This window comes from Zingiber officinale, chromosome 5B (assembly GCF_018446385.1).
Source record: "Zingiber officinale cultivar Zhangliang chromosome 5B, Zo_v1.1, whole genome shotgun sequence".
Lineage (NCBI taxonomy): Eukaryota > Viridiplantae > Streptophyta > Magnoliopsida > Zingiberales > Zingiberaceae > Zingiber > Zingiber officinale.
Window position 1 is genome coordinate 92,220,628 of NC_055995.1, and position 26,401 is coordinate 92,247,028.

Consider the following 26,401-nt stretch of genomic DNA (forward strand, 5'->3'; position numbering starts at 1 on the left):
TAAATTTCAAAAATATTATATTAACTGATATCTATGATATGGCCGAATAGAAAACCACAAACTAAATTTATATTAATATATAAGTACCCATATAATTTCAATTAATTTGGTTAATAGTTTTAGTTTGAAAATTAATTTTCCATTTAAGGATAAGAATAAAAGGGCGGTCCTTATTTTTGTTATCAATTAGGGCATTCCATATTTAAAAATCCATTTTATTTTTCATTCTAATTTTTATTTATTTAAATATTATCATAATAATTTTAACTAAAATTATATTAGAATAGTTTTGATCAAGTTGAAACAGTTTTAATAAATATTAGAATAGTTTGGATTACAATTATTGTAAAAATTAATATTTTAAATTAAATAATTTATGGATAAGAATCTTTATTTGCCTTATAGTTAAAATGTCACTTTATATTATTTTTTTTAAAATATCACATCCTATCTGTCATTCTAAAATATTTTTAGTTTAGCGATGTTATAATACATTTAGCCATAATAATAATAGAGTAGTTTTAATTAACTTGGATAAATTATAATAATTTTAACTAACATTAAAGCAGTGATTAAGCAATATTAACATAATTCTGATCGAAATTATTAATGTTGTACTATTTACTAATTAATTTTAATTAATTTGATGAAGTCTAAAATTAATTAAGTTAATATCGTTTTTCTTTTAACATTGAAAAATAATGATTTATTAATAATTTTCAAAGTATTAATGAAGGATTTAGAGTTCAAGATGGTTACAATATATTATTAAAAAGATTTCTCATTAATCAATAATGGATCTAAAGGTTGAGACTCAGTTGTAACGTATGTTTTTATCAGTAATTTTTTAAATTCTCTTTATTCTTAATCTTAATATTGATGATCCTGCCCGAAAGCTGAATTAACGGACGCTGGGCACGTGGCGCTATCCGAGTCGCTGGTGTAGATCTCCGATTGGTCGTACGAAGCTCCGGCGAACCTGCACAGAAGTCGTGTCGGGACGAGGTTCCCGGCCGCGACCCTCCGACGCTCAAGTCAGGCAAGCGAATAATGAAGAAGTGGCTCCCAAAGTTGTAGAACGCGTACCTTCGGTGAAATATAAGGCTCTTTATATAGAGCAGTGAAAGAGCTCACGCACACATACCGAGGCAAACACATGTTCTTAGCCCATACCTCGGTATGTGTTTGTCAGAGAGCTTACCTGACACCATACTGCTACAGTCCAAGCACGCTCTCGATGGGACAGCAGAACACCTCGTCGCCAGATTAGGAGTATGGCCTAGTCATAGGACTTGACAGCTGTCATAAGATATAAATAGTCCTTCTTTTCCTACCCCATGACGAGGTGTCCGTCCGGTCGGCTGGACGGGGCGTCCGGCCGGACATCATCTTACACCCGGCAGGACGGCACTCACATCCCGTCCAGCTCTTCGCATGCCTCGGTATGCTGGGGAGATCCTCGGTAAGGTGCTGTGGGGACTGCTAGCAGTATGTCACCTTGTCCTCGGCCTTCCGCTCGGCCCTTCGCTACTGTTCAATCGAGCGCCGGAACCCCGACTTCTGTCGGGGTGCCTTTTGCCATAGGTTATTCACTGGTCGACCGACCGGGAGGTTGGCCCATCCTTCTCCGGTCGGCCACCTGGCCCTTTGACTTCCACGTGGCATTGACCCCTCAGAGTGGAGATTCCCTGTTCTAACCGCCGGATCACTTGCCTCCCCCTCAAGTCTAGTCGAAGGAGGCGAAGTCCGACTTACTGGACTGCTGCTCTGACTAAGTAACGGCCGGTACATTAGTCCGCTCAGCCAGGCTTAGAGATGCTCATCCGTTCGGCGGTATCTTGCCTGTGCCTTGTATTCCCTTGGAATTCATGCCGAATCCTCTTCTCTACTGCCCACCACGTGCGCTGCGTGCGATAAGGGGCGCTCATTAAATGTAACCCGTATCCTGCTGACACGTGGCGATCTTTCTTTTGTCAGGGTATGGCGGTGGCGTCACCTCCGATGGGACAGCCGCCGTTTGAAATGAACGGCTAGATGATGACCTCGTTCTTCACGACCTGAATCGGATGCTAAGGCCGTACGGGGCTAACGTTATAAATCTCGCGGCCTCCTCTTTCCGCCGCCTTCTTCTTCATCGACCTTCGACCTCCCGCTGTTCTTTCTGCTCCGGGGACCCCATGTTTCAGCTTCCCGACGAACCCGAGGCCCCTTTCGGTCATTCCCGTTGCTCGTAAACCTTCCTTTTCCTCGCTCCCTCCTTTTTTCTGTTAGTTGTCCCCTTCAAGTCTACCACCTTTTCTTTCTTGTTCGAACCCTTCTTTTTGCCTCAAATTTCTTACTGCGTTTCGCCCATGACTAGCACTTCCCAATCGACCGCCGGTGCTCCTGGTCTTTGGTACACGACCATGGAGAGCCGGTTTGACGAGGAGGACGCGCTGCGCCTCTCTCGGACTTATGACATCCCTTCCGACCACCACATAGTAATAGCCACCCCAGCCGATCGGTCTCATGAACCGCCGCCCGACAACGTTCTTTTCTTCCAAGACCAGTTTTTGGCCGGGCTACGCTTTCCACCCCATAAGTTTTTCTTGCAAGTTTGCAACTACTTTCGCATCCCGCTCGGCCAGCTAGTTCCGAATTCCATCAGGCTGCTGAGCGGGGTGGTAGTTTTGTTTAAACTGAATAACATCCCGTTGGATCCCAAGGTGTTCCACTACTTCTACTACCCTAAGCAGGCCGAGTGGGGTACTTTTGTTTTCCAATCTATGATAGGTTTCGTCCTTTTTGATAATATGTCGAGCTCCAACAAACACGGGAAGGAGCATTTTTTCTATATGCGCTTTCCCAAGCCACCGGCCTTCCGAATCAAGTGGCAGACGGCGATGCCAGCGTAACCAGAGCTCGGCAAGTTTAGGGGCGATCCGGCCTACCTTCATGCAGCCGATCGGCTGGTCGGCCAGCGATATCACATCGACAAGCTGCTCCTTCCGGGAGTACTGTATATATTCGGCTTGTCCTCTATCCCAGCCGATCTGCCTTGCAGCATGAGTAAGTTCTCTTATCTTCCCGTTTCTTTTGTTCTAACTAATTTATTCTTTGTTTCTGCAGCCGAAGTCATGTGGCGCGCCAAGGCTACCGAGCGGCTGAAACTGCGAGCCACTGAGATCGAGGCGGCCAAGAAAAAAGAGATCGCCGAGCGGAGCTTGGACACAGATGGTCCGACCAGCGAAGAGGGTGAGGGGACTCAGACTGTCCCAGAAGCCTTAGACGCTCCTGCCTCTCTTGGCGAGGATACGGGCGATCTCGAGCCTCCTACTCAAGTAGAGGTAGAGGGCCATTCGACCGACGACGTTCCCCTGGCAACTCGGAAGCGCAGACGGCCAGAGCCAGCTTCTCAACCAACTGCATCTGATGAACCGCAGTCCGAGCGGGGCGATGAAGCTCCAGTGCTATCCGGGACGGTCTCTAAAGAGAGTACCCCCACACCGCGCGGCTCTCCAAGGGCTATCTCTGAGGTGCCGCCCTCCAGTCCTCCCCGAACCCTACGGCGTCTTAAGCGGTTGGGCGACCGTCCTTCTTCCTCCATCGATGAGCCGTCCGGTAAGGCCGCTGTGCTCGCGGGTGATCCGAGCAGCCCGAGATTGATAAAAACTATCTTGCGTCTCCCGTCCGAGGAATATATGGCGGCTGCTGATCGGCCAGTAGTCCCCGAGCAGCAGATCACCCTTACGGGTCCTCTCGCCAAAGCCTGGGAGGACGCTCGGCTCCGAATTGCAATGATGACTCCCGGCCAGCTGGGCGACAGCAATCTACAACAGGCGACCGGGGTATGTTCTTTGCCATGCTTGTTATTTGGATTTAGTTTCTAACTTGCTCCTATCCGTTTGCAGAATTGGGTGGAGCAGATTGCAATCAGCAATCGCCTAGCCGAACTGGAGGACGAGCTGAAGAAGCTCAAAGTTGCAGGAGATAGCAGACAGTCAACGACCGCTCTGGAGAAGGCCAAAAAGCTGCTGGAAGCCGAACGGGGTAAGTCCTCCGGCTTGCCGAGCGAAGTGGCTCGACTCGAAGCTTTGGTCAAGCAGCGGGACAAGGAGATAAAGACCGCTACCACCCGGAAGCTTAAAGACGACATGGATATGATGAAGGTAGAGAACCGGGGATTAGAGCAGCGGGTTAAAGAATTGGAAACCTCCTTATCCGCCGAACAGGAGGGCCGTTCGCCCGACCAGGCTAGAGCGGAAGGGGCTCTAAAAGATCTTCAAGCTGCATTCGATGCTTCTAAAGCTACTTTTAAAGAATATCAGGACGGGGAACCTGGCCGGTCGGCGGAGGTGCGCAAAGCATTCGTCCGTTCGGATGAATTTGGCGAAAGGTTTAGCGACAAGCTATCTTTAGCTTTTGAGGAGGCGATCAAAGTGGCAGTGAAATATCTGAAGACCAAAGGCCACATACCCGCCGAGCTGTCCGCCCCCCCCCCCCCCCCCCGAAGATCTGGCGGCTATGATGGGCTCCATCCCCGACTCCCTCTTTAATTTCGATGATAGTGAATGAGGAGCTTATGCAATTTCTCTCAAGTGTACAATCTTTTGTATGCCTGCCGTTAGGGGCGAATATAAGTTTTGTCTGTCCGCCGCTCGGCGTAAACGGATAATCTCCTTTTGTTATTTGTTTGTTCGAACCGCGTCCAATCTTTAACTTTCGTCTCGGTCTCAGTTTTCTCGCGTCCAAGTACATTTTATAAAGGAGCCGCTCAGCCGCACGATGTCTTCCTTCTCGCCCCTAAGGCAGGCCCGATCATGGGCAGGCCGTTACAACCGAGTAAGACCTTGCAGAAAGCTATCCGTCCGGAGGATTTAGATGATCTTCCGCTCGGAGGGTTTATAGACGTCGGCTTGTCTCTCGATTTTTAGCGTCGGAGCTCGACGGTCTTACGCTCGGTGGGTTTATAGACCTCGGCTCGTCTCTCGATTTTTAACGTCGGAGATCGACGGTCTTCCGCTCGGCGGGTTTATAGACTCCGGCTCGTCTCTCGATTTTTAACGTCGGAGCTCGACGGTCTTCCGCTCGGCGGGTTTATAGACGCCGGCTCGTCTCTCGATTTTTAACGTCGGAGCTCGACGGTCTTCCGCTCGGCGGGTTTATAGACGCTGGCTCGTCTCTCGATTTTTAACGTCGGAGCTCGACGGTCTTCTACTCGGCGGGTTTATAGACGTCGGCTCGTCTCTCGATTTTTAACGTCGGAGCTCGACGGTCTTCCGCTCGGCGGGTTTATAGACGCCGGCTCGTCTCTCGATTTTTAACGTCGGAGCTCGACGGTCTTCCGCTCGGCGGGTTTATAGACGCCGGCTCATCTCTCGATATTTAACGTCGGAGCTCGACGGTCTTCCGCTCGGCGGGTTTATAGACGCCGGCTTGTCTCTCGATTTTTAACGTCGGAGCTCGACGGTCTTCCGCTCGGCGGGTTTATAGACGCCGGCTCGTCTCTCGATTTTTCGGCGGGTTTATAGACGCCGGCTCGTCTCTCGATTTTTAACGTCGGAGCTCGACGGTCTTCCGCTCGGCGGGTTTATAGACGCCGGCTCGTCTCTCGATTTTTAACGTCGGAGATCGACGGTCTTCCGCTCGGCGGGTTTATAGACGCCGGCTCGTCTCTCGATTTTTAACGTCGGAGCTTGACGTGTTGAAACCCCAAGGTTGTTTTGATGTGATCAACAAGTTAAGTTAGGTCCTGCGTTGTTTCTAACCTTGTGTCTAAGTGTGCAGGAGCTTAGGAGCACAGGTACTCGAGCGGAAGACGCAGCTAGCGAGAAGGACGGCACGCTGTGCGTCCGAGGGACGAGGTGCTGCGGAAGAGTACACCGGCGGACGAGAAGGAAGTGCGCGCGGTGGTTCCGAGGTACGAAAGCTGGAGTGGAAGATTGCTCGGGGAGCAAGAGACGCAGCTAGCGCGAAGGTCGGCATGGGGTACGACCGAGGGACGAAGTCTGCGGATGAGTACGCTGGTGGACGAGAAGGGACACGCGGTAATTCCGAGGGACGAGAAGCCGGAGGGAAGCACGCTCGAGAAGACCGGAAGATGGGTTCGGGTGAGCCCTATTCCGGATGTCAGAGATCACCCAAGCAAGCGGAGCCGGAGCAGAAAGACCCGGACCAGAGGCGAGCTGAACCAGAGAAGAGAGCACGGACCAAAAGTCAACTGGGTTGACTTTTGGCTCCGGGGCGCCCGGAAGGGACTTTTTCACAGGATCGAGCTTTGACTCGATCCAACCGTTGGGGGATAAATTTTATCCCCCCAGGGCGCCCGGAACCCATCCAGGCGCCCCGACCAAGGCTATAAATATAGCCTTGGTCTAGAAGCTTTTCAACGATTACGATCATTCTATTTCCAAACACTTGTATGCTTTAGTTGTAGTTAAGCTTCTGTTTTTCTGTGCCTAAAACGCTGTAAGAGGCTTCTCCGCCTGAAGGAGTTTTTGAGCTTAATCTTCCTTGGATTAACAACCACATCGGTTGTAACCAAGTAAACATCTGGTGCCTCGTATTTACTTTTATGCTTTTATTTATCTGCTTAATCTATTTTACAAGTGTTAGCTTAATCGTTCGAGGAAGGGTTGTTTGTTTTTTGACAGGCTATTCAACCAACCCTTCTAAGCCGGCCCAACGGTCCTACAAGTGGTATCAGAGCCGAGTACGCCTCAGAAGGACTAACCGCCGTCTGAAGCAACAAAACAATGGCCGGAGCTAGCGACTACCCACCAGCATTCGAGGGGGAGCTTGCTTCTTGGAAGCAACAAATGACGGTATTTCTTAACTCTGATATTGGTATTTCTCTAATAATGAAAACAGGTTATGAAGCACCGAAGAACACGAACGGAGAAAGACTCGATCTACGCCTCTGGAACAAGAAGCAGCGTGACGAGTCAATGGCAAACGGTCGTGCAGAGTTTCACATTCTAACCGCAATACCAAATGAAGATTTCGATAGAGTTGGCGAATACAACAGCGCAAAAGAACTTTGGGAAAAGTTCTTAAAACTCTACGAAGAACCAACTGAAGCCCAATCCGACTCTTTGATGGACACCGAGCTGCCGACAGAACAGTCTGAGATGGAAGAAATTACCGAGACAGCCCCAACAGCCGAAGTACATCCCGAGAGTGATGAAGGGGGAGAATCTTCGAATAAAAGCAACTCGACAGGGGGAGAATCAACTACCGAAAAGGTAAGTCAGGTATGGACTCGAACCTCTGATCAATTAAATGATTCAATCGAAAAATTGCCTGAAGAGTCTTTCGAATCAGAAATTGAATCATCGAAAGAATTTTTCGAATTAGAAAATCAATTGTCAAACTTGCCTTGCAAATTATTATTAAAAGAATTTTGCAAGTTAGAAATTTTGTCGAAAAACTTTTGTAAATTGCAAAATATTTTTTCGAAAGAATTATGCAAATTAGAAATGATGTCAAAAACTCTCTTCGAATATTTATTCGAATTACAAATTACTTTCTCGAAAGAGTTTTGCAATTCAGAAAATGAGTCATCGAAAAAGTGTTTCGGATTAAGAAATCTATTATTAATAAATTCCTGCAAATTAGAATTTTTATTAAAAAATTCTTGCAAATTACAAAAAATTCTTTCAAACGAATTTTGCACATTGTCGAAAGAATTTTTTATAGCGTCGAAAAATTTTATTAAGTTAGAATCTATGCTATCGAAATATTTTTGTGAACTTGAAATTCAAAAAATAATAGAAATTAACATGATACAAATTGTTGCATGTTTAATATTTTTTGCTTTAAATCTGAAAAAGTGTGACTTAAGAATTTCTAATAAATTAAAATGAAAATTTAAACCTTCTGATTAAAGCATAAAATATATAAATAAATAAATGCATAGAAAATTTCTCTTTATGTTATTAATTCTCTGAAATTTTCTTGCATAAAGCTTTCTGTTTAGAAACTTCTTAATCTTGATGTCGAATGACTTAGAAATTTGTCTTGACTTAGAAATATTTCCCTGAAAATTATTGAAATATAATTTCAAAATTTTTAATGTCAACCCTTAGATTTCGTTTGTACCCCATTTTTATTGTGATCAAAGGGGGAGAAGGGAAAGTATAAGTCTAGGGGGAGGTAGAAAAAATTGAAAATTAAAATTTGGAATGTTTGAAATTTAATTTTTTCTATCATGTTGCATGTTATTGCAATAAACTGTTTAATTTCATATCTATTGTTGACCCTAGCTTAACTTGGGTTGATCACACCAAAAAGGGGGAGATTGTTGAAACCCCAAGGTTGTTTTGATGTGATCAACAAGTTAAGTTAGGTCCTGCGTTGTTTCTAACCTTGTGTCTAAGTGTGCAGGAGCTTAGGAGCACAGGTACTCGAGCGGAAGACGCAGCTAGCGAGAAGGACGGCACGCTGTGCGTCCGAGGGACGAGGTGCTGCGGAAGAGTACACCGGCGGACGAGAAGGAAGTGCGCGCGGTGGTTCCGAGGTATGAAAGCCGGAGCGGAAGATTGCTCGGGGAGCAAGAGACGCAGCTAGCGCGAAGGTCGGCACGGGGTACGACCGAGGGACGAAGTCTGCGGATGAGTACGCTGGTGGACGAGAAGGGACACGCGGTAATTCCGAGGGACGAGAAGCCGGAGGGAAGCACGCTCGAGAAGACCGGAAGATGGGTTCGGGTGAGCCCTATTCCGGATGTCAGAGATCACCCAAGCAAGCGGAGCCGGAGCAGAAAGACCCGGACCAGAGGCGAGCTGAACCAGAGAAGAGAGCACGGATCCAAAGTCAACTGGGTTGACTTTTGGCTCCGGGGCGCCCGGAGCTGTCCGGGGCGCCCGGAACCATCCGGGGGCCCGGAAGGGACTTTTTCACAGGATCGAGCTTTGACTCGATCCAACCGTTGGGGGATAAATTTTATCCCCCCAGGGCGCCCGGAACCCATCCAGGCGCCCCGACCAAGGCTATAAATATAGCCTTGGTCCAGAAGCTTTTCAACGATTACGATCATTCTATTTCCAAACACTTGTATGCTTTAGTTGTAGTTAAGCTTCTGTTTTTCTGTGCCTAAAACGCTGTAAGAGGCTTCTCCGCCTGAAGGAGTTTTTGAGCTTAATCTTCCTTGGATTAACAACCACATCGGTTGTAACCAAGTAAACATCTGGTGCCTCGTATTTACTTTTATGCTTTTATTTATCTGCTTAATCTATTTTACAAGTGTTAGCTTAATCGTTCGAGGAAGGGTTGTTTGTTTTTTGACAGGCTATTCAACCAACCCTTCTAAGCCGGCCCAACGGTCCTACACGACGGTCTTCCGCTCGGTCGGAGGAGCTCGCTCGGTTGGAGTTTCCTTTCTTCGGGCAGCTTGGGCTTCCTCCACATTGATGTATTCGTTGGCCCGGTGCAGCATATGATCGTAGTCTCGGGGCGGCTTCCGAACGAGCGAGCGGAAGAAGTCCTTGTCCACGAGGCCTTGTGTAAATGCGTTCATCATTGTCTCTGAGGTGGCTGTTGGAATGTCCATGGCCACCCGGTTGAACCGCTGGATATAAGCTCTGAGCGGCTCTCTTGGTTCTTGTTTGATGGCGAACAAGCTGACACTCGTCTTCTGATAACGCCGGCTGCTGGCAAAGTGGTGGAGGAAGGCCGTACGGAAGTCTTTGAAGCTTGTGATGGACCCGTCCGGCAACCTCCGAAACCACCGTTGAGCCGATCCCGAGAGAGTGGTAAGAAAAACTCGACACTTCACCCCATCGGTATATTGGTGAAGGGTAGCAATGTTGTCGAATTTACCCAAATGATCGTCTAGATTGGTGGTCCCATTGTATTCGCCGATCGTCGGAGGCACATAGTGCTTGGGCAGAGGATCTCGTAGAATTGTCTCTGAGAATTGGCGGTTGATCCGCTCGGGCGATGCGTCCGCTCGGGGGGCTTTCCCTTTTCTGCTATCCCGTCTCGGCATTTCATCCGAAGATGATCCCCGATCTCTATTAGCTGCTGTGGCTTCAGGCGTGCGGAACAGGGCCCGATGGAATGCAACGGTGGCCTGAGGTGCTTCTGCTCGGCCGCCTGATGCTGATGTTGCTTGCTGCTCTGCCCGCTCAGCTTATGACTTCTGTTTTTGTTCCACAAGCTTAGCGACCCTTAACTCGATTAAAGTATCGAGTTCCTCCGTGGAAAGCATCACCGTGTGCTGTCGTCTAGCCTCGTCCATTGCTTCCGATCGGATGCAGGAGCCTTCCCACAGACGGCGCCAATTGATCCTGTCCGAAAGCTGAATCAACGGACACTGGGCACGTGGCGCTATCCGAGTCGCTGGTGTAGATCTCCGATTGGTCATACGAAGCTCCGGCGAACCTGCACAGAAGTCGTGCCGGGACGAGGTTGCCGGCCGCGACCCTCCGACGTTCAAGTCAGGCAAGCGAATAATGAAGAAGTGGCTCCCAAAGTTGTAGAACGCGTACCTTCGACGAAGTATAAGGCTCTTTATATAGAGCAGTGAAAGAGCTCACGCACACATACCGAGGCAAACACGTGTTCTTAGCCCATACATCGGTATGTGTTTGTCAGAGAGCTTACCTGACACCATACTGCTACAGTCCAAGCACGCTCTCGATGGGACAGCAGAACACCTCGTCGCCAGATTAGGAGTATGGCCTAGTCATAGGACTTGACAGCTGTCATAAGATATAAATAGTCCTTCTTTTCCTACCCCATGACAAGGTGTCGTCTGGCCGGCTGGACGGGGCGTCCGGTTGGACATCATCTTACACCCGACAGGATGGCACTCACATCCCGTCCGGCTCTTCGCATGCCTCGGTATGCTGGGGAGATCCTCAGTAAGGTGCTGTGGGGACTGCTAGCAGTATGTTATCTTGTCCTCGGCCTTCCGCTCGGCCCTTCGCTACTGTTCAATCGAGCGCCGGAACCCCGACTTCTGTCGGGGCGCCTTTTGCCATCGGTTATTCACTGATCGGCCGACCGGGAGGTCGGCCCATCATTCTCCGGTCGGCCACCTGACCCTTTGACTTCCACGTGGCATTGACCCCTCAGAGTGGGGGTCCCCTGTTCTAACCGCCGGATCAATTGATAACACAGTAAAAAAAAACTTTTATTATTTTTCTCTAATATTTAATAATTTATTTATTTATTTTCTGATAATATTATGTGAAAAATAAAGATTTATTAATAATTTTCAAAGTATTAATGAAGGATTTAGAGTTCAAGATGGTTACAGTGTATTATTAAAAATATTTCTCATTAATCAATAATGGATCTAGAGTTCGAGACTAAGTAGTTTTTATCGATAATTTTTTTAATTCTCTTTAATTTAATCTTAATATGGATAACACAGTAAAAAAAAAAAACTTTTATTATTTTTCTCTAATATTTAATAATTTATTTATTTATTTCTGATAATATTATCCTAATTGGGCTGAAGTTAATGATACTAGGTATTGAAAGCAGTGAGTTAGTGGGCCCTTTCTCTATCTGTCTTTAACTAAGTGATTAGCCCGATAAATATTTTTAGTCTTTATTAATGGAAATTAACCAAGACCCTGCTTAAACTTGGTCAAGGCTAAACCCTAATAAAAAAAGGTTATGTTAAATCCTTTAAATTTTATTAATTTGAAAAGAAAGCGGACGATAAACAAAAAGGGGTAAAAAAACTTAAAAGGGTCATCTTTATTGGAATAGAATGACATTAATTATTTATTTATTTATTTTATAAAAAAATCTATATTTAAATATTACTTCATTATTTTTACTGTACTATTCTTATTATTATTTCTAGATTATATTTTCCATCTAAATTTCAAATTGGGATACATTATAGCAGCTATAAATTCATAATACTTATAATATGAATATTATATAAGTTTTGAAAATTCATAACTGTTGATTCGGATTGAATATTAGATAAGTTTTGAGAGCCCATAACTAAATAAATGGGGGCTAATTTTTCCATTTGATTGACTTGGGCTACTTGACTCACTTTAGTCGGCCGTTTGATTATTTTAAAAAAAAGGTTTTTTTTTAAAAAAATTATTAAGTAAAACGATAACATTTTTATCAAAACGATATCGTTTTACTAAAATAAGAAAAAGGAGGTTGAGTTGCGTCATTAACTCAACTTTAATTTCTTCTTCGGTAATCTTGCTGTCAGAGAATGAGCTGTGCGACCTGTGTTATAGGTTGGAGGAGCCTGAAGCCTCCCTCAACTTCTTAAGTGCATCCGTCTCGATTTGTAACGGTCTAGTCTTAGATTCAAAAAATATTATTTAAATTTTTCTTCAAAGATTCCAAAAAATTTTAGTCTCTTTCATTAAAGTTATTTTTTATATTGTAGGAATAATAAAATTATAACTGTTACAATTAAAAATTACAATGGTTATAGTTGTACGTAATTGTTATAATATGTGTATTAGTTACAGTTTTATAATTACTATAATATATTCGAATATTTCAGGATTTAAATAGGATAATAATGAGAATAGTATTGAAAGATAATTTTATGATTTTACATGGGATGAAATGTTTTTTTTAATAAAAAAATAAAAGTGTGACACTTTAACAATTTAGCAAAAAAAAAGAGGACGTCTTTGATTTTCTCACAAAAATATATATATATATATATATAATAATAATAAAACAATAGAAGTGTCATTTTTGTAGTTGTCTGAGGAAAGAAATTTTTCAGGAATTAACTTTATTTACATTTGAAAGGTTTGACAACAACAACTCCACTGCAAAACTTGACTGTTCACAGATTGCAGGAGCATCAACCGTGAAGACAACTCAGCTAAATGCACTGGATGAAGATGGAACATGAACATATTTAATTTCCAAACAAATAAATATTTGAAGAAGAAAATGGAAATAAGAAAAAGTATTACGTTTCTTCCTTTCAGTTTATGGTCAAAAATCCCCCGCCCGTGACTGATATTGACGGCCGGGGGCAGAGAATCACAAGCCAAACAATAAAATAATAATAAAAATAATAATAACCTAGATTTTATCAAAAAGTTCAAAAAAAAAAAAAAGAAATGTAAAAATTGTGATTAGATTGTCTTAATTGTGCTTATGCTCCAGACTAATTTGTTTTACATCCTAATCATCTTTTGCTTTTGGGAATGGTCTTGCCTCCCCACTCCACAAGGTCTAGTACAGACAAGATGACCCCATGTTATGTCCCAACAAAGTGAAAAAAATTATGCTCCCACGAGCGCGTCGTACATTAATCAAACTTTGAATTTCAAATATAATAAATATATTAAAGATTGCCGTCTATATTTAAAATTAATCGGATGTGAAACTTGAACACCTGAATTAAAGAAAAATAAAAGAATATATTAATTTGATGGAAAGAAAAAAAATTAGGACCCCCTCTTAAAATTCACTTACTTTTCGCCTAACATGAAATATCTAAGTTTGGACATTGTTGGAGCCTAAACATTATATTCCCAAATGATTAGCTTATACTCATCTAAGCGCGACTAATGAGCACGACAAACTATCGTGCCTAGCCCAACTCGATCGACCGAGCGAAAGCCAAACCCATCGACATCTCTACCATCCATTCCTAATTACGTTTTGCTTGCAGCACTCCTCTGTCATAAACCCCCCTGGAGGCCCCCCTTAAACACAAATTAATTATGAAACTAATCATCCCTTTTTTTGCTTGGAAAGAGTGATTAATTAGTTGGCTGATGTGATCAAAAAGTCTTAAGAAAAGAGAACCACTTACCTAAACCATGTTCATCGTTCATCATTGCTCCTGCTGACAAATCACTGCCCAGCCAAAAAGGCCTCCAAACCTTAACAAAGGATCTCTGTTCCATCACTAATGAAACTAAACCCAGATAGCTTACACCATAATTAAGGGCAAAAAAGGGACACAAAACTACTGTCTGCAATAATCAAGGACCACAAAATCTAAATCTTTGTTCACTCGGACTTTCCGATCATGACGTGTCTCCTCGGTTCATATCAACTTAACATCTTAATTAGTCCCTTTTACCAACTAAAGCTAATAGACTTTGTTCATTGACTCCTATAATCTTATTAATTAATACTAATTCACTACAGTTAAACGCGCATTGCCGACAGTACCAATACTACTTATCGATTTAACTGACCAGTCTGATACGGTTTCGATAAAAAGTAGTGATCATACAATGTTTTTAGATGATCTTCATGGTACCTGTAGTTTGGTAGAAGAAAGTGTTTTATTATTATTATTATTATTAGTGTTGTCATCGTCGTTGTTGTTGGACCACTACTCACTGATCGACTCATCTATATTTATATAAACCCTAATATGGATCCCTGGTTAATTAATTTGCTTTGCAGCTAGCTGCTTAATTTTAATTGAGGAGGACCGGAAGAGTTCGATCGACATGGGACGAGCACCGTGCTGTGAGAAGGTGGGGCTTAACAAGGGAACGTGGACTGAAGAAGAAGACCTGAAGCTGATTTCCTACATTCACAAGCATGGCCACCCTAATTGGCGAGCTCTCCCTAAACTTGCAGGTTCGGCGTCCGTAGTACTGTCTGTTTTTAGCTACTAGCTAGAGACTGCTGTGTTTCGAGCTTTGAGATGTGTCTTTAATTCGAACGAGAAGGTCTGCTTCGATGCGGGAAGAGCTGTCGCTTGAGGTGGATCAACTACCTTCGTCCCGATATAAAGCGCGGGAACTTCACCGAGGAAGAAGAAGAAACCATCATCAAGTTGCATTCCGTTCTAGGAAACAAGTACGTACTACTGTTTATTTTGTTATGTATATATATATATATATACACACACACATAGAGCTCAATGGAGTTGCGACTGGTTTGATGAATGATCAGGTGGTCGAAGATCGCGTCTTGCTTGCCGGGGAGGACGGACAACGAGATCAAGAACGTGTGGAACACACACCTGAAGAAGCGAGTGGAGGAGGGGCGGCGGAGGAGGGAAGAGGTGACGACGACGAGCACTACCGCCGCCGCCACCACCTCCTCCTCCAGCGATTCGTGCCTGCTGGAGATAAACCTGCCGGAGGACGCCGTGCCTGAGGAGGAGATGTGGCTGCTCTTAGAAAATGGTGGCGGCGGCTGCACGGAGCTAGCTCCCGGGGGAGTGGAGAAAGAAGAAGCGAGGGGGAGGGAGGAATTAGAGACGAGCAGAGAATGGCTGGACTACTTGGAGAAGGAGCTCGGCATTGGAAGTGATCATGGCAATGGCAATGGCATTGAGCTAGTTGGTTCATGGGATGAGATCGTGGAGGGAGATCCAGTGTCGAGTTACTTTGACTTTTCTACGATAGATCCTGTTGACTTTATGTCGTAAGGCAATTAGATGGTAAGTTTCGTGCTTAGTATTTGGACTGTGTGATCGATTGAATTGTTGTATTTGGAGAGTTCGATATATTGGATTCGAGCATAGGCATGTATATCTTCCTTCTACCTTTGACTCAGTCGGGTGGTCAACTCCGACATGTAAAAAATATATTTATAGTTTTTAATATATTTTAATGACATCCATCCTCCGCTGCCTTCTTATCTCTTCCTCGACCCGTCGCCGATGGCCGCGGCGCATTTTTCTCTTCTCTCCGTCTGTTCGCATACCCTCCCCGAAGCCCTAGGAATCCCACGGCGGCATGCTACTTCCCTTATTTCCGATCGCCGCCCCTTCGGTCTGGATCCCACCAGGCTGCTCTCGTCATCGCCTATCCTCCCCAAAAGAAACGAGGTCTTGGGGCGGCTCCGGTCGGTTTCTGGCGGACCTATCTCTGAGGCTCTAGTTGAATCGAGAAGCTATGAGGTCTGTACTAGTAATTTGATTATCAATTTTGCTTCTACAGAGTACCGAGTGTGTTTGCTGTTCCTTTTTGTCAGTTGATCAGTCGATGGGATCTGTTTGCTTTATCCGGAGAGTGAGAGTTACTAATCAGCTCATTGCACATAAAAAGAAAAAAAAAACGCTTCTTTTCAGGCATATTGTAGATTACATGGTAGAGCGTACATTGCTGATGCACTTTTCCTTTTCTTTTTCTTTTCTTTTTTTAAAAGAAACAATGAAAATTACTTCAGGTGTGATGTAGGACAGAGTTTAACATATTAAAAAAATGACGCTGAATAATAAAGCTTCAATGCATATTTATTTTCTAAAGGGCGATAACCTACTCTAAATTCCTTCAAGTCATTTACGAGGAAGATCTCTAACTTGTATGTTATATGCAAAAGACAAAATTATTATCACTTGCATATTACTTCAGAACTTCTGTTATGTGTATTAGAACATTTACCAGAGAGCAAGGGCATACTCAATACTCTAGACTGCACACCTTCAAAAGAGTGGGGAAATAACAACTTTGTGACATGTTCAGTAAATCTTGTTGTGGTAGTCGTAGCACCATTACCTGAGACACCTTAGAATAGAAGCCTTCGTGAACCCTGGTATGTTGTTTAAGGAATTCAAAATATTTAACTCTGATGTGCTTATCTCCTCGCTGCTTTCTATTTTGATTTACCATTTGGTGGAGTCACTACTACCTGCTGGGATACCAGTTTCCGCCATGCTGTGCAATATGATGAACAGCAATCGATAAGCACCTGATAGAGTCTGATACTGAACTCTCGAAATTATTGAGGACAAAAATATTTTCTTATACGTGGATTACAGATTTCTGCAGGTATTCAAGAGATGAACAGTTACTTTCGTTAATGATTTCTTTCTGGTTTAAGAATGTAACTTGCTATCTTTAACAAAAAAAAACTGCCTTCTTAGCTTTTTTGTGACTTGTGAATGAGTATTCTGTTTGATTATATTTAACCATGTGGTTATTGCTTTTATGGCTTTCTACGATGAAGTGTCACTACATCTGTATTCTCATTCTTCTGTTTAGCTTATTGGATGCATATAAGTAAACATTTTAAAATATCTGATATGACTGCCATGTAATTGCATCTATTTTACTTTCTGCAGTTTTATGATACTACTGCGGAGGTAGAACTGAAACTCGATATTGGAAAATTGGATGTCACAAAGTCCAGTGATATTTTTGTGGATGTTGATGAATCATCACTATTAGTTAGAGTAAAAGCTTCTGGGACTCTCATAACTCTTATGGAGACAAACTGTTTGTTTGAGAGGATAAAGCCTTCTGAGACTATATGGTTGGTAGACAGTGCAGCTGCTGAAAGTCTAGAATATATTTTTTTAATAAACACCTTATGTATTATTTCGCCAAAATATTTTCTTATCAGGTATATAGATGAGGACCAATTAGTTATTAGTCTAAAAAAATATGATACTGAATTGAAATGGCCTGATTTGGCGGAATCATGGGAATCTCTGACAAAAGGAATACTGCAATTGCTCAAAGGAACTTCAATCTTCATTGTTGGAGATTCTACAGAGATAAATGAAACAGTTGCCGATGTACTTGCAAGTGGCATTGGGTATGCTTCACTTTCTTTGTTCTTTTTCAGTATTTTATAGTTTGGTTAGCCATATACAAATATATCTTACGGCAATCAGTTGTAACCGTTCTTGCCTCATCATATAACTATGGCTGTATACATAATATTATGCAAATAAGTAAGTTTTACTCGCTTTAATTAAAAAAAATTGAGATGCAAGGAGACTCGCACCGTGCAATTATCATCCTGTGTTGTTACAAATGCTATCATAGTTATGGCAGCCTTGTTCATAAATTGCACTTGGAAACTCATTTTAGGTTCTGTCCAAGAGATGTGAATGAAAATTATGATTGATAATGAACTACAAGAACATTATGATGCAAATAAAATAGGCCCATTTCAAATAAAACAAGTCTAGTTAAAGAAATTGTTCCCAGGTCCTAATTTGATTTTATTTTTTTCTTAAGGATCTAAAGTTTTATTTATACTTCGTACTTTTGTAATCAGAGTCTAATTTACTCCGATCTTAATGAGACTGTGGTGTTAAAGGGCAACCCAATGAATGAAACTCCTGCTAATACGGGTTCTGGGTAAGGGTCGGACCACAGTGGTCTATCGTACGTAGCTTTACCTTGCACTGTAAGAGACCGAGGTGTTATAGAAGCTTATTTAATGGTCCTCACTCCATTGGTTCATTCATTCAATCAACAATACAACAAATATACTTTGGAGATTTCATTTTCATGCCTTAGATAGGCACTCAAATCCTTGAGATTGTTGACTAAGATGCACAAAATCATCCTCGTCCTGCTTCAAGTGTTGTAAGATCGTTGGCTAAGGTACACAAATCTTGTCATAGTGATCAAGCAGTCTTATAGCCTAATGTCGTTCTAATAATTGATGAGTTCTTATTATTATCATTATTGAATATTTATAAAGTAACACAATATTTCATTTGCCTTTTTTCTAATTTTCTTTTGATTAATAGTGTTTATTTTTCATGTTCTATGTGAAATGCTTACGATATCATTTTGTGCCACATGAAACAAAGGTTGTTCGTAGCAATCATTTCTTATATTTATGTTCCCAACTCCTAAAACCCTAGGATGATTTTGCAGATACATTCCTCTTTATACAAGTGATTTGCTGGAGAGATATGCTCAACAACCCATTCAGTCATGTAAGTATTCACTAATAACAATAATAAAAATCTAGTATTCGTTGATGCTTAAAAGTAATTAGAAGAGACAATAAGATTCAACCATGCCATCCTTTTTTGTTGTCACTGTAGAAGTGCACATATTGAGTGAAGAATAAGTGCCAACTAATAAAGAGAAGGAAGAAGAAAGGAGAGGGGTAAAGGAACACTTGTTTCTTGTAGTTACCCTTTATTCACCACACTACATAAGTACTCTTAACACTCCCCTCAAGCTAAAACATATATTATAGCTTTGCTTGCTACAGATATTATCAAGAATCGGAAAGTAATTTGGTGAATAAATTGGCTAATTTGGTGAATAATATAGAGATAACATTATTGTCAACTTCTCTTGGACAAAGTGACAATCTGCTTCAGTATGATTATCTCTTATGCAAGATTTAACTTGATGAGATATGCAAAGTGACTTAATTCTCATACAAATATGTTTTAGTGTAACAAATGCTAATAGATAATGATGCCTCTTAGCCAAGTAGTGACTTTTTTTTCAGAAGGATGATTTATTTTTCTCTAGTATTTATTATCTTTTCAATTTTAACTAAAATATTTTCACTAGATAAAGTCTTTTCGTCAACCAAACACCCCAAAATCTGATATCCCTGAAAAATCTTTTTCAATGAAACATACTGTTGGTCCCTTGGTGATTGGCTAGAGGGAGGATGAATAGCCTGCACAATAAAACGAAAAGACCTTCCTCGACTTATAGCTTTATCAAGATAAACACTTGCATAAAAAGTATTAAAAGACAAAAAAAAATGAAGAGGCTTAGTAAGAGTTACTTGGTTATAACCGGGGAGGTTATTAATCCAAGAAAAAAAAAGAGGTTGTTAATCCAAGGAAAATGAAAAACTCAGTAAAAATCTCCTCTGGGCAGAGAAGCCTCTTACAGCAATTAAATCTTACAACTAGAAAGCTAAACTCAAATGGAATCGATTACCAGTGTTGTATTTAGCTTCTGGAACCAGAGCTGTATTTATAGCGTTGGTTGGGCCGCCTGGAAGGGTTCTAGGTGCCTGGAGGGGGATAAAATTTTATCCTCGTCGTAACGGATCGCGTTTGACGCGTTCCAGATAAAAATCTTGGTCCGGGCACTCGGACCAAGAAAGTCAACATCTTGTTGACTTTCGGTCCCGCCCTTCCGCTTCGGTTCCGTTGGCCTTGGTCCGGGTCTTTCGCTCCGGCTCTGCTCGCTTGAGTGATCTCGGCCATCGGGAATAGGGCTCACCCGAACCCGACTTCCGACCTTCGAGCAATCTTTCGCTTCGGCTTCTCGTCCCTCGGAAACGCCACGCGCCTTCTTCTCGTCCGCCCGCATACTCTTCCACAGCACCTCGTCCCTCAGACGCACCGAGCCTGTTGGCTGTCTTCCGTGTCGTTCTTCTTGCTAGTTGTGTCTTTTGCTCAACTTCCTGTGCTCCTAAATTCCTGTACACTTAGACACAGGGGTTAAAAATCAACAGGATCTAACCTGACTTGGTTGATCACATCAAAACTATCTTGGGGTATTAATAATCTCCCCCTTTTTGGTGTGATCAAGCCCAAGTTAAGTTAGGGCAAACAAACATAAAAATGAAATAACAAGGTAATAAATTTGTAATTCAATAATGTGCAAAAAATTAAATTACCCTCCCCCTAGACTTAATCTTCCCTTCTCCCCCTTTGATCACATTAAATAGGGTACTTGAAAATGACTTTAGAAAATCTAAATTTAAAGTCCAAGGGAAAAAAAAAGTATGAAAGGTTAAGTTTTTTTGAAAAAAAAAACTCTGGTTTTATAAAAGAAAACTCTTTTATTTGTTGAAAATTTTAATAAGGGTTGAACAGGAAAATAAAAATTTGCACAAAAAGTTTAATTTTAAGCAAAATAAAAAAAAAAAAGCATTTTGATAGAAAATTTTCTAATGGAAAAAAGTTTCAAAAAATTATTTAGATAAAGTTTTACAAAAAAATTTGCTAAAATAACTCTAACAAATATAATTTTTGCTAAATAAATTTTAACAATCAGAATTTTTCTATCAGAAATTTGACAAACAAATTAAAGCATTAGTCAAATGCTTTATAGTCAATTAAATATTTATTTCAATAATTGACTTCCAGACTGTGACGAGACACTAGGCCTTCTTAATTATTGGAATAATAACCACTTTGTAGACAAAGTCTTTTAAAGCAATTAAATATTTATTTTTTTCTCTAAAAAGCCCTAAGTCCAAAAATCAGTCTAAATATGATTTTGGCATTCAATATAGATTCCTTTCTACAGAATTAATCAAGAATTTTTTAAGAATATAATTATATGATATTTTCCTAATTTGACCCTTATGATTTTTGAGATAACAGTTAAGTCCTGAATAATTTCTAAAATTAGAAGGAATAAACCTTGAGCATGCATGACTTTTCAAATTTTCTATTTCCTTTTTCAGTTTTTTATTTTCGAATTTTACTTTGTCGAAATCTTCTAATCGACAAGAACCTCTCAATGCTCATTTCGGACGAGCTTGCTTCGTCTTTGTCTTCTTGGTGACTTGCTACTAGCGCAAGTTCGGCGAGGGCTTCTATCTCTGATTCGGATGACGTGTCATCTCATGTCGCCTTTAGATTATACTTGGGTCGGACTGACTTCTTGTTCTTTTCCTTGTCCTTGTCCTTGCCCTTGCTCTTCAACTTTGGACAGTTATCTTTGACATGCCCTTCTTCATTGTAGTGGTAGCATCTTATCTTCCTTTTTCTTTTTTACCCTGCATTTGATTAAATTTATTATATTTAATTTTTTTTTTTTATTTTCTTACCATGTGCATTGTTTCATCGTCATCGAGAGACGATTCAGAATCTCGTTCATCCATCTTTGCCTTCAAGGCAATGTTGTGCTTTGGCTGCTCCTTCAGATCTGCACATTTTGTTTCATAGACTTCAAATGTTAAAAATAATTCTTCTAAAGTAGTTAATTCTAGATCCTTAGATATATAATAAGTATCTACTAATGATGCCTATTCAGTATTTATAGAGAATGTGTTAAACGCGTACCTTAACGAATCTCGGTTGCTTACCTTTTCTCCGAGATTCGTGAGTCCGGTGATGAGTTCCTTGATCCTTGAGTGAATGTGTGCAACGATTTCACCTACTTCTAGTTTGATGTTGCTAATCTGGTTTCTGTCTGCTCGCGAGTTTCGCCTCCGAGGTTCCTTCATATAATTCCAATAATTTCTCCCAGAGCTCCTTGGCAGACTCGTAGGCTCCGATCCGGTTGACTTCTTGTGGCGGTAAGACACTTAGCAGATGGAACTCTGCTTTGCCATTTGCCACGAAGTCGGCTTGCTCCTTCTTAGTCCATTGGTATTTTTCTTTGCCTTCCGGTGTTACAAAACCACATTCCATTATTAAGAGTAAATCAAAATCTATCTTAAAAAATACCTCTATCCTTTTCTTCCAACTCATGAATTTCTCCTCAAACTTTAGTGGGAAGATGCTCGTTCCGGCCATCTCGAGTGCTTCGTTCAGCGGTTGGTCCTCCTGAAGCGGTTGGGCTCTGACACCACTTGTTGGTCTCTTGGCGACCGGCTAGAGGGAGGATGAATAGCCTGCACAATAAAACAAAAAGACCTTTTTCGACTTATAACTTTATCAAGATAAACACTTGCATAAAAAGTATTAAAAGACAAAAAAAAAAGAGGCTCAGTAAGAGTTTCTTGGTTACAACCAGGGTTAATCCAAGGAAGATGAAAAACTCGGTAAAAATCTCTTCTGGGCGGAGAAGCCTTTTACAACAATTAAATCTCACAACTAGAAAGCTAAACTCAAACAGAATCGATTACAAGTGTTGTATTTAACTTCTGGGACAAGGGCTGTATTTATAGCCCTGGTCGGGGCACCTGGAGGGGGATAAAATTTTATCTCCGTTGCAACGGATCGCGTTTGACGCATTCCGGATAAAAATCCTGGTTCGGGCGCCCGGACCAAGAAACTCAACATCCTGTTGACTTTCAGTCCCAGTCTTCCACTCCGATTCCGCTCGCCTTGGTCCGGGTCTTCCGCTCCGGTTCCGTTCGCTTAGATGATCTTGGCCATCTGGAATAGGGCTCATCCGAACCCAACTTCCAACCTTCGAGCAATCTTCTGCTCCGGCTTCTCGTCCCTCCGAAACGTCATACGTCTCCTTCTCGTCCGCTCGCGTACTCTTCCGCAACACCTCGTCCTTCAGACGCACTGAGTCCGTCGGCTCTCTTCCGTGTCGTCCTTCTCGCTAGCTGCATCTTTTGTTTGACTTCCTATGCTCCTAAGTTCCTGCACACTTAGACACAGGGGTTAAAAATCAAAAGGACCTAACCTGACTTAGTTAATCACATCAAAATTACCTTGGGGTACTAACACATACATGGCCAAAGATTGAAGGGAGTGCATGATTGTTCCTAATGGAGGTGTTATGCTAAAATTTAATTGTTCAATTAGATGACGAATAGTAGAATTCAATTACATCCTACATATCCTATAGTGTATGGGATTTATCTCAACTATATTTTTTGGGTCTTTGTACCTCATCAATTACATGCTAAGATTTGAGTCAATTTGGTTATTATTGTCATTGTTATATTTATTTGATGTTATGCATTGTAGGGGTTATTTCAGAAGGAGCAGATTCCGTTGCTCAAGCTGAAGGTGCTGTAATTGAAAGTCTTAGTAGGTAAAGTTGGTAATTCATCCCTTTTAGCGTTCTTACAATACATGTTGAAGTGTGACAGAGCGATCAAAATTTCAAATACTTTCAGTCATGCTCGATCTGTTGTTGCAACACTAGGAGGGCAACATGGAGCTGCTAGAAGACATGATAAATGGAGGCATCTTCACGCAGGATTCACTGTATGGTTGTCAATATCTGAAGCACAAGGCAAGGTCTTTTTTCTATTATAATTGCTATTGTCTTATCATTTTTATCTTAATTCTCTTCATTTTTACGGACATGCACATACAATAGGCATATTGTCCTATCAATCATTGAGTGATGGCTAGTGCCTAGTAGCTACTTTCCATATAATTGTTCTTCTGAATTCAGAGAACTTATAGTTTTGGTAAAGTAAATGAATAAATAGTTGAGAAAAGCGAATTGCAATTTAAAGTTCCTTGATCAAGATATAGAATCTAATATTTCACTTTACTTTGTCTCACTATCTGTGACCCCTTTGTGGACTATAGGGAAAAAAAAGAAGCTTTTAGCTTATCTATGATTAACTATCTTTGTTGCTCTCTCTTGTACATCATTTTATTTGTATGTTGTATTCAAACAATAAACTCGCCTGTTAATAATCTTAGGAGATAATCTAACTCCTGGGGTAACAGAACAATTTTAATACTTCAATTATCTGATAATCGCACGATGGTAGATATGATTTTGTCAATGCAGATGAAGCGTCTGCTAAGGAGGAGACCAGAAGGCACATACAAGATGGAAGTTTGGCTTACTCAAATGCTGATGTAGTCATGAAGCTTGGTGGATGGGACTCAGATCGAGCTCGAGTTGTTGCACAGGCTTGTTTAAGTGCTCTAAAACAACTTACCTTGTCAGACAAACAACTTACAGGTGTGTTTAAATCCACTTCAGTTCTAAAATGCAACAAATCGCACGTATAGCTTGGTATTTGCCCTAAACCACTTAGATTTCGTGTAAATGATGTTCTTCAAAGAATTCAGATTATGTATTTATGTTGAGTTAGCTTCTTGAGCTCGTTCCAATTTTACGGTTTTATAGTCTTATTGCTATGCATTTTATTACTATAACTGGAATCATTTTGCAGGCAAAAAATCTCTCTATGTCAGATTAGGTTGTCGCGGCGATTGGCCTGACATTGCGCCTCCTGGTTGGGATCCATCGAGTGCAGTAAACCCCGACTCCTAAAGAAGTATCGATAGCATTTTTCCACTATCATACTAAAAGAGGTTAATGAAGGTCAATTGGGTAGGGAAGGTACATTGTTGTTCTTCAAAATTTACTCGATGTTTGATATCTGTCTATCCATATGAAATCAAGTTCATTGCACTTATCGTAGCCTTTTCATAACTTGCTTGATCGATGTAACTCTGTGTCTCTTTTGCAAGTAGCACAACTCTCAAGTATCTTAGATCATTCGAATAGTATTCCTGTCAAGCTTCATCAGTCGAAAAGAGCAAAGTATGCCGCCTTTCGACATCATGAATGAAAGAATTTAGCTTTTGTTTTGGAAGAAGCTGCGTGAGAACCTTCGGAGTTGCAAGTGGGTTTTCATGTCGATCCACATTCTACTCTGTTTCTTAAACTTGTTTCATTATAATAATTTTCTAATTATTCATGTTGATTTTTCTTGTATACATTAACTTTTTATTATGCTTTGAAGATTAATTTTATGCATAAAACACACGTAATGTTTGCCTTTCGATGATTAGCATTAATAATCTTATGTCAACGTTAAAATAATTTATATTTAGATCTTGCTTATTTTTATTTTCCATCATTTAAAATCCTTGCATGATAAACTTATTTTCTATTTCTCATTTTAGTAATAAAAACAATAATAATATTGAATTTCTCGTTTAAGTTAATGAAAATAATAAACTTAGTTCATTCATAATTTTATTAATCATTTATGAAGTAAGTGGATAATACCAAAAGCTTTTGTGATAATGAAAGGACTCCCATTATTTTAAGATAACTTTAAATCTTAGCAATAAAATATTGCTCAAGATTAATTAAACTAACTATGGAACTTTACTGACTAGATTTTAACTTTGGTCTTATTATTTATTAAAGCATTTTGTTTATTTCATTTCCCTCCGACTTTTAATATTTATGTATGGATAAACACAAATTTTGTGATGTAAATCTCTAAATCTAAATGGATTAGTACCAAATCATTATGATTAATCTAATCCTAATCTCAAGTTTGTTTGTGCTTGCACATGAAGGCAAATGATGAAATATCATATCCATGGGAATCGACCATCACATTTGTCTCCTTTATATTATTATTGTTATAATTATTAATGGCAAGTGGTTATCATAGGGGATTTTTTACTGTTGGAGCATTTATTTATTCGGACTATGATTAATCAAGTTTGATAATATTGAATTTAGGAGGATCGATCTAATTTTATAAAAATTTTATAATTATCTATTAGAATAAATTCAAAAACATATACGACGATCCGGAAGTTCAGTATCTTTTAGTTATAAGTTAAAGATAATTGAGTATTTTTATTATTATATTATAGCTTCTAGGACTATTTGATAGATAAAAAATAAAAAGTTATAAGATAGATTAAAATAACTTAAAGAGATTATTGAGTAAAAGTGATTACATGTTTAAAATTTTCATAGTTTCATATTAAATTTTTTAAAGACATGTTTAATTAGTTTGTAATTTTTTTAAAAAAAATTACTTATAGAAAAAAGAATAAATTAATTATTTTGCAATCATTTTCCTTACTTTTTACAAAGGTTATTCCCCTAAAATAAAAAATAACAAAAAATGAAAGAGAATCAATTCCCACTCAGCTAGCGAAGAAAAAAAATGCTGAAGCCTGTCCACGAGAAGACACCGAATCAGGTGAGTCCCGCCGAGAAATGATGTCAGATGAGGATAACGATGTGCACTAGTTAATTAGATTAGTTAATTATTCTATCTAATTGATCTAACTATTTAAATTAAAATATTCAAATATTTCTTCAAACTTATCGGCACGTATATTTTTTTATTTTATAAATTCTAAAAAGACAATAAATAAAATGTTCTTAAATTAAATAATGAG

The 26,401-nt window shown here is 40.7% G+C and overlaps 2 protein-coding genes across 7 annotated transcripts; both read left to right on the top strand.

Moving 5' to 3' along the window:
• The first annotated feature begins 14,350 nt into the window (after positions 1–14,350).
• On the top strand, positions 14,351–15,531 carry LOC121985009 (myb-related protein Zm1-like). The gene is made up of 3 exons (XM_042538242.1): positions 14,351–14,538; positions 14,631–14,760; positions 14,857–15,531. The coding sequence occupies exons 1-3, from the start codon at positions 14,406–14,408 to the stop codon at positions 15,335–15,337; spliced, it is 744 nt and encodes a 247-aa protein (XP_042394176.1). The 5' UTR covers positions 14,351–14,405; the 3' UTR covers positions 15,338–15,531.
• LOC121985008 (probable inactive shikimate kinase like 2, chloroplastic) lies at positions 15,515–25,018 on the top strand. 6 transcript variants are annotated; one of them, XR_006113049.1, is made up of 9 exons: positions 15,517–15,811; positions 16,976–17,166; positions 17,257–17,451; positions 18,531–18,592; positions 23,240–23,306; positions 23,392–23,510; positions 24,024–24,200; positions 24,415–24,584; positions 24,716–25,018. XR_006113049.1 is itself a non-coding variant. In XM_042538240.1 (8 exons), exons 1-8 carry the CDS (start codon positions 15,572–15,574, stop codon positions 24,513–24,515), a joined length of 1,152 nt encoding a protein of 383 aa, XP_042394174.1. In that variant the 5' UTR covers positions 15,517–15,571; the 3' UTR covers positions 24,516–25,018. The 6 variants fall into 6 exon arrangements, 2 of the variants coding, with proteins under 2 accessions (XP_042394175.1, XP_042394174.1); XR_006113050.1 differs by having other exon boundaries at positions 24,719–25,018; XR_006113052.1 differs by having other exon boundaries at positions 15,515–15,811; positions 23,392–23,515; positions 24,415–25,018.
• The last annotated feature ends 1,383 nt before the right edge of the window (positions 25,019–26,401 follow it).